This window comes from Diadema setosum, chromosome 7, assembly GCF_964275005.1.
Source record: "Diadema setosum chromosome 7, eeDiaSeto1, whole genome shotgun sequence".
Classification (NCBI taxonomy): Eukaryota; Metazoa; Echinodermata; class Echinoidea; order Diadematoida; family Diadematidae; genus Diadema; species Diadema setosum.
This window is the reverse complement of record NC_092691.1, coordinates 33,062,074-33,074,641: the sequence shown is the minus strand read 5'-3', so window position 1 is coordinate 33,074,641 and position 12,568 is coordinate 33,062,074. Positions and strand designations below refer to the sequence as shown.

The window sequence follows — 12,568 nt, the reverse complement described above, 5'->3', positions numbered from 1 at the left end:
AAAAAAAATATGAAGAAGTCAGATCCAGACTATTTGTCACTTGTTCCCATTCTGCTACACTATATACCTAAAGGCAGATCGCGCTTATTTCTTATGCAGTATAGCAGGAAAATGATGCTTTTACATGACAGTGCTTTTCCCCCATTTGTACGTCTTCAATCACACAGGCAAACCAGAAGATAAAATAAAGCTGATGTTTGACATGTATGACGTAGACAACTCCGGAGCTCTGTCACGAGATGAATTCAAGATTATGCTGAGGTGAGACAAAGAGATCGTAATTCATTCACTTTCCTCTTATCTTTTTTTTCAATGGGGTCATAATTTCAGCAACTCTCGATTGCAAAGTACAGTTTAGATCTCGTCACAAAAATAAAAACCACTCAAGCGGTGTTTGAAATTCGATTAAAGGAGGTCATGAAGCAATTCTATGTCACTTGAGATTATCTGTATTCATTGCATATGGCTAAACTGACAAGAAAACTTTCATCGTGGTGTATATCACAAGGTTACCGGAAACACCTTGAGCGCTTGAATGGAAGAAGCTTTTTCCTCTCAGCCCTTAAAGGGACTGCAAACTACTGGTTGAGATGGGGATTCATGTTTTGAACATTCCTAAGTGAGATAATGAGAAACCTCTTATGAAGTATGAAAGAGCATGTAATTTTTAAAAAGGATTCAACGTTTATTTGGTGACAATTGGTTTTCAAATGCCTGAGATATGAAAAAAAAAAGTGATAATAATAATAAAAGGCGACAGGCCACACCTTTTATGAGGATCTCTTTGTTTCACCTTGTTTTTGGATATCTCAAAACCGATTTTCATGAAATAAACTTTTGATACCCATTAGAATTGCATACTCTTTGACATCTCATATAGAGTGGTTTCTGAATATCTCGCAAAACGTTAAAAGCCAAATCCTCACCTCAGCCAGAGCTGTACACACCCTTTAAAAAAGTGAACTGCGGTACTTGGTTGATACCAGGGTCCGTCTTAATAATACATTTCTGAAAATTAGAAAAGCCGCAGACACAAACAAAGAAGGCTATCTTTGACTATCATACAGAGATAACAAATTGTTATTACTCGGTTTACAAAGACATATTGATAAGATTAGAGCATGATTAGAGGTAACGATTTGAACTGAATCAAATCAATTTAATTTTAATGCATTATACTCCCCATTGTAAATATGAACCATCTGTATACAACTCGCAAAAAATCACTGGATTCCGCTACGGCTGAACAATATTGTTCATTATAAAAGTATTGCGATCGCTTTATCATTCGTTGGCAGCGAGAAGTATACGTTGACGTATCGACACTCGCCGTGCTTTGGAAACACAACAAACCAAACTGAAATTCTTATTTCACGTGGGTTCTCGTCTATCATGTGAGCAAGGTCGACATTTCTAAGTTCTGTAGTTGAACTTGTTGTTCTTTGTGAATACGTTTGTCTGGACATGAACATACATAATAGATATGTAGCATTCATATAGCATACAAGCAATAAACATTATACAAATTCCATGCATTTGTAAGAGATTTTAATCCACATTTGGGACCAAGGAGATTTGAACATCACGAGTGAAACTGGAGGTAGCAGTAAGAGTAAAATCACATACTCTATCGACTGTCGATGACGTCAATGCTTTTGTACCCATGCAGGTCCATGTTGGAGACGAACAGCGCTTCGCTGGAGCAAGAGAAGATCGACGACGCCATCGCCTCGATGTTCGCTGCCGCCGGATTCGAGGAGAAAGAAGAGCTGACTCTCGAGGACTTCAATGTGCTCATGGGCGACAACAAGGACAGCTTCGGAAAGTCCAGTATCAAGATCGGTCAGTCATGGGAGTCAATATTCTGCAATCTCCGTCCGGCCTTTCTCCTGATTTTGTCCTCACATTCTCCTTTTATAACTTTTCTTTCCCTTCACTTCCCCCTCAATTTATCCATACCCCACCCCAATATGCTTCCCCTTCTCACCTCTTGTTCTTACCCTTCCTTTCCCCCTTCATCTGCCCCTCCCATTCCCTTTGCTTCACCTGCAGTCCCCTTCATTTCCATTCCCTTAACTTCCATTCACCTTCCTTTTCTCTGCCTTGTCCTTCCCCTTGCTTCTCCTCCCATCACTTTTGTTTCCCCTTCCTTTCCGTTCCCCTTCCCCTACCCTTTCCCTATCCCTATCCTTCACCTCCATCTCATCCCCTTCCTTTCCCTCCGTTTCAATTCCCCTATAAATTATATCCTTCCCTTCCCTTCCCTCCCCTTCCCTCCCCTCCCCTCCTCTTTCACGTACTTCACCTCTCATATCTTCTTCCTTTCCCTTTCACTCCCCTCCCCTTCCAATTCCCATCCCCTTCCCTTTGCTGCCCCTTCCACTCCTCCCTCCCCCTTCCCATGCTATTCAATTAGCTTGCCTCCGTATCAAGACGACAGCCTTTCTACTTAATGACAGTATTATTCTTATAGGCTTCCGATCTCACTGTAAGTGTCGCTGCTCGCTTAGTTTTTCTATATCTAAAGGGAAATTTTCCCCAAACAGCATTTACAGAAATGCATTTATGTGTCGTAGGTATGAGGCCGTTGAATGGCCGTGATGAAATCACCTTTTACGTGTCACGTTCTTTCTCAGCAGATCCCGGCCGCGTGAAGAGGAAAGAAAATGGGAGCAAGAAGAGCAAGGATAGTGACAGAGGGAGCAAGAAGAGCAAGGACGGTGACAGAGGGAGCAAGAAAGGACGGATAAGAAGCTCCCTCTCTGGATACGTGTGAGCTGATTCGAAGTGACATGACAATAACCTTATGACCTTTGGCCCGGTCCAAAAAAAAAAAAGAAAAAAAAAACCTAAAAATGAATAAACGAATAAATTAAATAAAAATCTCTCCTGTTTCCAAATGAATTCTTCATTAAAAAGAGAAAACACACTCTTAGCTTTTATGCAAAAATTATATAGACAGGAGACAGATATGAAGAAATTGGGAGAAAGTCTTGACAAAGGACTAGTGTGGAGGCAAAGGTCAATCCATCAACGATGGTTCAAAGAGAAGATGGGATGGGAAGGGAAGAGGCTTGTGCTTGATATGATGTTGAGTTGCACTTTTACACGAGTATGAACAATCAAATTAGCGCGTTGACGCCGTCATGCTCTCACAATTTATCCTTTTCAAATACAGAAATGACAAAAATCTTATATTTCAGCTGTGTAAATATAAGACTGGTCTTAAAACCTCCCAAAGTAAAATAAAAGAACAAATGTTAACTCTAATGTATCTTGGTGTGGGAACATACTTTTACTTGCATTAGCTAAAAAATATTTTTTCTCAATTTCTATTATGTAACATACATGAAAATTACGAGGGTATGACATCATCAACTAGCTTATTCAAATATTTATGAGGACTGACCAAGAACCGTTTTTCGAAAAAAAAAATGAAATTTCAAAATGTAATATCATTTTTGTATTATTCTGTAGGGAATATTTTTCTCTTTCTTTTAAGTTTATTTACATTTAGGCAGGGTTGATTTCCTTTTTATGTAGGGGGTCGGAGGGATGGATGAGACAATGCAGTCTCTATTATAGATAATTGCTACTGTCGCATATTTGACATGTATTAGTGTTAATTGTTACACCTTCAGTGAAGCATCTCAGCCATGAAACAATTTTCACACAATTTGTATAGATTTCATACTCGAGAACATTCTTGTGTGTGCTCTAACATTAGCATTTAGACAATTTAAGGACAAAAAAAAATACAAAACAAAAAAACACCGTAGGGCCTATGTCTTCGTTAGAGCAGGTTGGTAAGTTTTAGAAGGGATTTTTCCCTCGTTTTATTTGTTTGCAATCACGTCTCGCCAAACGTCGAGACGAGTTATCGGTTTCAAGGTCGGGAATTCCCTTGCATCACTGTCACATGCTGGCGTTTATCCGTCACCTAGCAACGGGTGGCCCCACCAGTATTCAACTCTACCACACAATGTTTTTCTAATAGTGGAGCTCATATCGCAAGACGCTATATGCGCCTTCGAGTGAATGAAATACAACGTGTCCGCGATCGAGATATTTCACATTTCTCGGAGTCACGGAGCCCAAGCTCTACAGTGTTCAGTGTTGACTTATCACCATGTAAACATTGCTCTTCAAAAGGCAGTTTACCACAATAGTACAAACTTTGCCACTATGTGATAAGCGTGTTTGCATAGCAATTAACAGCATTTACAAGCGTTTTCTTCTTCAAACAATTTAAATATCAATCAAATCGCACAATACGGAAAGCCGTGATATTTACCCCTGCTATATGAAAAATGATTAGGATATGGCAGTTATAAGAAAGGAATACCTTTATAGGAATGCACCAATAAAGACTGACGTCATTGCCGTGAAGAGTGGCTAAATATTTATCAACTTAGGCGGCATTCCTGCCCTCTTGTATCATTTCGAGACAGCAAATGAGGAATCACAGTAAGAAATCGTGAGCAATGATTTCTAAGCCTCAGACTTTCCTATACTCATCTTTTAATAAGAAGACCAAGGGCCCTGTTTTATGAAGAGTTGAAGTTGATTATAGTTGATTCCAACTATAAGTCTATGGCAGCCTGTGTGGTAAGGAAATTTAAAATCGATTTTATCTTTTGATAAAACGGGGCCCAGGTGAAATCCGACCAGCAGAAAATGTTCAATTACTTGTAATTACTGCGTGAACGTTTTTTTTTTCTTTTTAAACGAATAGCAAATGAAGAATATCCATTGACTTGTACATTCCGATATGAACCTAGTATATGCATGAATATCCATACCATAGTTTTCGTGACGACCTCTATGCGGTTTTTTTAAATACATGAGTTAAAAGTCAATTTCAAGAGATCTGCAATCACCAATTTTGTATTCATTTTGTGTTGGATATAATGTGATTAGTATCATGAGTATAGGAAAATTGTTTGTTATGTTGTACATACTTTGTTATAAATGCAGAAATGAATCAAATCAAATCAAACCTTTATCCGCACATTCTCAGATTGTAATAAGCCAGTTCGGAGTTCCACTCTGTGCATGAGCAGAAAAATGGTAATTCGTACCAACAGGCATGTTAGTTTTTAAATTCACTGGGATAAGCATCAATATGATGATTATTCATGTAATCCTTAACAAATGCTGCTTGCCAGCACATCCATCTGTCAGCAAAAGTGGTATTTAGCAATATCAATAGAAAGAGATTGATAATGCATGTACATCAAATGGAAAATAATGAAATGGATACTACCCCAAGTGTAAATTGATCATTCTTGTCATCTGGTCTACGCAAGTTCATTCTTTGTTTGAACAGGATAGGTGGATTTTGATTTGATTTATTCATTCACCGTAGATTCATGCAAAAAAAAAGAAGAGTACAGTAAAAGTATGACAGGCAATATACAAACATAATGAACAGAATAATATATACCTTAAGAATGGAAATACATCATAAGGAAAAGGGAAGAAAGCAAGAGAAAAAACAAACAAACAATGAATATCTACGATAGGATCGCCCATTCAGCTCTGTCTACGAAGACATGGCTGTTCTTCCATGGGGTCCTAACATGGCATTGATATTGGGATAAAAAGATTCAAACTGTAAAAACATGTATGTCATTGACAACAGAGAAAGAGTATATTGGCTGAGCTACAAAGAAAATAAACTTGTACATTTCATTTTCATTTCATTTCATTTCATTTATTTCCACATCCTGATTTAAAAAAAAAACAAACAAAAAAACATTTACAAAGAATACTGGGAACGATACATACACAGTAGAACATTGGAACAATAAAGGAAATGTTGAACTTATTACAATTTCACAATAGACAAACACAACATGAAGCAGTAATTTCAGTTTGTGGGGGATCAACATAGACCGTTGGTCTTTCTATGACTGATCCCAAGTATTACAGCTAAGATAGTTACATTAATGCAATACAAACAAAAGAACTATACTACAGACAGGAACACTTTACATGTAAGAAGGCAGGAGTCATCAAAGTGTGGTGCTTATACAATGAATAAAACTTGAAATTTATCTTATATCTTTCTGAACAAGAAAGAATTTATAATTTCCTTTGAATATTGAAAGTCTATTAGACAACTTTATTGCAATTGGTAAATCATTCCATAAAACAGGTCCCATATATTTGAAACTGTATCTTCAAATACAGTATTCAAAATTTGGGATATACAATCTATTCATCTGTTTAGTACTATGATTATTCTTATTTTGGATGAAAGTAGTATCAAGAAACCTCGGTAAAATGTTGTTCATATGTGTACATGAAAACAGCGAGAAAGAATTTGTTCATATCAAAAATAGTCAATAAGTTATGTTCTTTGAATAAAAGACCTGTGTGGCTTAGAAATGGTCTATTACTAATCATACGGATTGCACGCTTTTGTAAGACAAAAATACACTCTAAAAGATACTTGGCACAATTTCCCAAAACTATGTTACAGTAAGATAAATGAGGCATAATCAAAGTGTGATATAACTTTAAAAGAATTTCAGAGGGAATGATTGCACGTATACTATTGATCGCACCTATTGCTCTGGAGACTTTACAGCATACTTCATTGACATGATATCTCCATGTTAAATAATCATCAATGAGAACTCCAAGAAATTCGGTAGAACGAACAACTGGAATTTTAAAATCAGCAATCGTGACATCAAAATCATCAGTACTTACTACTTTATTTCTTGGTCTAAATATCATGCATGATGTTTTGTCTGCATTTAATTTCAATTTATTGGCTATGAACCACTGATTAACTTTCTCTAATTCACAACTTAAGATTGCACTGATACTTTGTATATCTTTATATGAAATTTAAAAAAAACTAGTATCATCTGCATATGAGATCAACTCCAAATATTTGCTTAACATGCTGTAAGTCATTTATATAATACTATGGAGGGAATATTTAAAAAAAAAAATCTGGAAAAATCTGGAACAAATGACATTAACTTGTTAAAAAATGAGGCAGGACTAATAACAACTTTTAAATTAGGAGGGAGATTGTCATATTGCACGGCACCCCTATGATAAAAAAAAAACACCTCCTTTTACAATATTCTGTCCTAGGTGGATCCCATGAGTTGTTGAAGCTTATGCATTATGTCGCCCTGAAAACGAGAGAAGTGCACCTAACCAACTGGGAAAAAATGAAAGGCATTTCCTACTAATGTGCCCATGAGGTGACTCCGAACTGGCTTATTATGAACTAGCTTATCAATTCTGCTCAATTCACTTGACATTCAAAGCCTCTCTTACCCATTGCTATCTGACGTTTTTAGATAAAAACCTAATTATAAACATTTTATTTTGTACTCCCTCTTATACCCTCTTTCACATATCGTTTTCCTGTATCTACGTGAATAGTCATCTAGAGTTAAAAGAAAATGTCAAGGACTATCAACTGTTATTGTATTGTTACTGTTAAATTATACAACTCTGAAAATTCTCAACGTACAAAAGACACTTATGTTCAGAATTTCACTAAAAAGGACAAAACAGTCAAGAATTTCATGCACGCCAATTTAACCTAATGATCTCACCTATGAATATTCAAGTCGAATGAGAATGGTATCTGTTTGCTGTAGAAAAAAAAAATACATTGAATTCTATCACTTGTTTTCTAGAAACGTCCGTATTTCTCTTTACCTCATCAAACTTTATTATCTTCTCAATCTAGTCGTCGAACAGGGCGGAAAACGAAGAAAAGTGACGTAAAACTGGAGACGGTGGAACGAGAATACAAGCAGAATAAACTCGCCCGCCTCTACGACGTCGTCACCAGCTACATCGAAAACAACAAGATGGAAATCTTCTGGTTCACGCTCTACTTTCTCGTCATGTGTGGCGTGTTTGTGCAACGATTCATACGTACGTTGACTAGTGTTTCTTTAATTGACATGGGATAGAGTCGTTCTCACGCAAACTTTTTAATAACTATGAAAGTATTATTAGAAAATCAAACGACAAGGACTGGATTTTACGTTACAAGATAGCGTTGTGTTGGTTTGTTTGTTGTTGTTGTTGTTGTCGTCGTCTTTGTTGTTGTTGTTGTTTTGTTTGCTATTTTAATCCGGAACGTCTTGTTATGGTTCTGCTGGGCCAGGTTTTGTTGGCGATCATCCGGTATCAGAAAAGTGGTATCCAACTGCAGTTATCAATGTCATCGATCTCTTTTCATGTACTCCTATTGGACGCCAAAGGCAACAAGGAATTGTGGTTATACGAAAAAGGAGATGTAGTTTCAGATAATTAATTATAACTTTTTCACCTTGAAGCAAACGTCAGATTAATTCAGATTATCTCTTCAAAATGAATGAAATTACGTATTGTTGTAATGTGAATGATACGGAGTTAAAGGTTGAACTAAATATTCTTCTATTATCCGACATTTGTCAATTTATCACATAATAGAAATTGTATAATTATGCTAATGAACATAAGCTTCACTTCACACATTGTAGGAGTTTTGACAATTGGGAAGTCTTATTAAGATGTACAGGGTAATGTTTTCAGCACCATGTCCTCAAATATACACCACTTATTTTCCCATTCTTTAACCACTCCGACACACAGAATACTCCACGTTTTCAGAGCACAAGGGTTCCCGGCGCATCACCAGCTGGGGTCTGCCCATTTCTCGCGGGTCGGCGGCGGCGCTGACTTTCACCTACTCCACCCTGCTGGTGACCGTCTCGCGCAACACCATTACGCGCCTGCGTGAGACATTCCTTTCCCACTACATTCCTTTCGACGCGCATCTGTCCTTCCACAAGATTGTGGCCTACATCTCCCTGGGCTGGTCAGGTACCCTGTAAATCGTTATTTAGGGAGCTTTAGATTTGCTTGAGACGACGCTTGAGGTGGACGTTCTCTCCCCTGCGTCGTGCTGAAAAGTAGCTTTAGATTACGCTGAGACGCAATGTATAAAACATAAAATGGCGCCCCCATTATGATCGGTGCATCAAGTAGCTCCCTACGACGTGACGTAAAAATAGCCTAGAACGCGTAGTGAAAAACTCACATGACGCAAGCTAAAAATAGATCGACTTGACGTGCGCTTCTGCGCATGCTCAGAATAGATTTTATCTTCATCTGAACCTCCCCGTCGCAAAAATCTAAAGCTCCCTACTATTAGTGAGCTTTAGATCTGTGACGCGAACGCTAAAGACGACGCTATAAGCCTATATTAGCAACAAATGGTATTCTGCCAATGCGCAAGACAACTGTTTCCGTTGTCCAACCCGGGAGGCTGTGTCACCTTAGCGTTTGCTTCGCAGATCTAAAGCTCGCTAATAATCAATGATACGTCAAGGTAACTCCCTAAATTTGAGCAATAATGTATACATTGGAATTATCGTCACCCATACTCGTGCAATATCGCTTTCTATGTGCAAAGTGTATGTTCTGAAGGATCATGGCAATGACATCAAGACTTGGGCAAGACCCCCCCCCCCCAAAAAAAAAAAAAAAAAAATGCATTTTCTCACATCACAATGCAACAAATTTCTGTTATTTCTCTGTTGCCCAATTTGATAAACCAAATGATATCTTCTCATTACCATGTCCGTCATGGTCCCTATCAAAAGACAAACCTACAGACCAGATATTGAGACAAACGGGCAAACAGAATCGACATGATTGATTTGTGATATCTCAGTCAGAATGTATCAGTCTAAGGAATTCGGAAAAAAAAAGAGCCTATCATTGAAAGAAAAATTTTGGAAAAGGAAAGAGGGAAGGACAGAAAGAGAAAGTAGGAAGGAATGGAGTAATGAATTCTTCTTCTACACGTAGTCAATTCGACAAGTTTCGTTCATCCAATCCTCCACCGTTTGCTTGTCCTCTCACTTTTTAACTCTCCTTCTACTTCCTCCTCTTCGTCCTCCTCTCCAAGCCTCTTCCTCCGGCACATCTTTTCCTACTTTCCTTTCGTCTTTTTTCATCTCCTTTTTTAATTTCACTCATTTTTGTTTTTATCTTTCTCACCAACATCACCTCAATCGATACCAATTGATCAATCAATTGATGTCTCATCCAGTTGTCCACATACTCGGTCATGCATCCAACTTCTTCCACCTGTCGACGCAGGCGGCGGAGGACCTGAACTGCATCTTTCCGGAGATTTGGTATAGGTAAACACTTTGTCATCCTCCGTTTTCTTCTTCTGATAACAGTCTAGATGGATCTTTTTTCAAGATTGTTCTCATGTGTATCACTTGAGTTCTATCCAAGCGAGTAATGCACACATAACTGTGCATGATGCTCTCCATTGCTCCATAATCATGCTGTGAAATCTAAAGTCATTTCGACTGGATTTTACTCTTAATCTCTCTTTTCAGGTCTCACATAACTCCAAAGTTTCATTACTGGATTGGAACAACCGTGACTGGTGAGAATATCGACAGTCTTCTTTACCTCAGAACTCATAATCATCTTCATTAATTACATATGTTCATTAGCGTCATGTATTCGGTACATTATGAGTGTATGTGGTGTGTGTGTGTATGTATGTGTGTGTGTGTGGATGAAATGTGTGCATATACATGTCAAGTTATACACATACATTCCAGTGTACATCTTCAACTAATCATAACATTTTATTAGAGTAGTTTTTTTTTAGAAAGATCTTAAGTTTGTATAATTTGTTTTATCTCGTTATCGTCTAAGTTAATTCAAATTGTTACAGCAAGCATAATTAATAAACGCTTACAGTCCATGTGTCCCTTTTGCACTCCTGAAAATTAAATTCTTTTCATAAGCCGGTATATTGTAGATGCAGGTAACTCAGACTTTTCCTCAGAAGAGTAACGCTGGAAACTTCTTTATGATGGAGGGGGAAGCAATACTGTAGATTTCAGTGAATTAATTCGGACCCCGAAAAAAAAAATGCAACTGTTATTCTCGGTGCAACAGGTAAGCGAATTTTCGTGTGACATGGGTTAGTTCTTCGTTTCTTTCTTTAAAACACTGAGGTGTATCACCACGAGATTTCATACACAATATTTGGAGGCATTATTCTTTAACAATACAAAATCTTATGACGTTTGCAATGGTGATATACGACCTTCAAGGCTATTTCCTCATCCATTATGTCCTTCCTTAACGCTATTGTGGCATTCATGGTTCTCATAGCACCAAATTACATGTTTATTAATCGATATTTTGTGCCACACCAAAGAATGTAAGATGGAGAGAGGAGGTGGGGGAAGACTGAGAGGGAGAGGGGAGCTAAATGAAGTTAAGTGTTCTGATTGACTTTGTCTCCCACGTAAATTACATAAGTACAAATAGGCGTAACACACACATACAATACACACACTATACACACACTCCACACACACACACACACACAAAGAAATAAAGAACAGACACTGATGGAATTCGTTCTCTGGCTTTGTCAAGTGTAGTTCTTTTTTTTTTTTTCACTGCGAATCATTTGGTGGGAAATGAGGCATGGTAGCGGCAAGATCTATATCTTTTGCGCTGAAAGGCTCCATGGTTTAGTGAGGTCCAAGTGTTGATTGGCACAGAAAACCTCATAGTGTTGTGCACACTGTCCAAAGTCCATGGCATGGAAAAGTTAATACAATGTATTTAATGGCAAAAGCCATCAATAATCAATACACACAATATGAGACCTGTCTTGTCCCAGGCCCATTGTAGACCTCTTTGTTCTATCCCGAATGAAGTGGGCTATTCATTTTACGATACATTCTTCAGCTTTATGATTAATCATCAAATGATGACGCCTGTACGAATTTTTCAATCAAATATGAAAGATTTATGACGATGTCGCGCTCTTTGAAGATTATTGTTATATCCATCAATGGGTATAGGCGAAAACAGATGTTAATTCAAGGAAACACTCTAGGAAACGAAAAAAAAAAAATGTTTAATCACGTGGTTATGACCCAGCGGGTTTTCTTTTGTATTATGTAAGACTCGATCCCTAGCAGGATTTATCATTGTGTGGACGTGTTATTATTATGTCCTCATATTCAAGGATATTGAAGGCAAATATTACAATAGACAATACCTCATGCACACACACACACACACACACACACACACACACACACACACACACCCAAGCGCGCGATTTGAACCGCGTGAATGAATACTATTTTCTTTTCTTTTTTTTTAATGACTGACAATTTGATATTAATTGGTGCATGTTGCAGCTAGGCCTCCTATAGATTCGATTCCTAAATCCCCCAAATGGTGTCCATCGCCAAAGATTGCAATCTTATTGAACTCGATCTTTACAAAATAAATGAAAATTGTAAACGTGAAAGTAATGATATTGGTCATAGTTATAGAAACAAGGGAAATGTTAATAGGAAATATTACCTTCTATTAAAAATTTTTTCTACTGCAGCTATTGCAACTATTACTTCTACTCCTAGTACTAGAAATGATAATATTACAATGTATATATGACAATGACACGATATCCTCCCCCCTCCCCTTCCCGGCGTAGCCTTTTCAGTACTAGTAGAAACCATGTTATTAGACATCC

The 12,568-nt window shown here is 37.6% G+C and overlaps 1 protein-coding gene across 1 annotated transcript in view; it reads left to right on the top strand.

The window, feature by feature from the left end:
• LOC140231191 (dual oxidase 2-like) overlaps positions 1-12,568 on the top strand; it is a 65,306-nt gene that overhangs the window by 41,898 nt on the left and 10,840 nt on the right. The window contains 7 exon segments of the mRNA XM_072311339.1: positions 168-261; positions 1,670-1,875; positions 2,637-2,787; positions 7,727-7,917; positions 8,623-8,853; positions 10,088-10,181; positions 10,389-10,438. Coding sequence (XP_072167440.1) covers positions 168-261; positions 1,670-1,875; positions 2,637-2,787; positions 7,727-7,917; positions 8,623-8,853; positions 10,088-10,181; positions 10,389-10,438 — 1,017 coding nt within the window.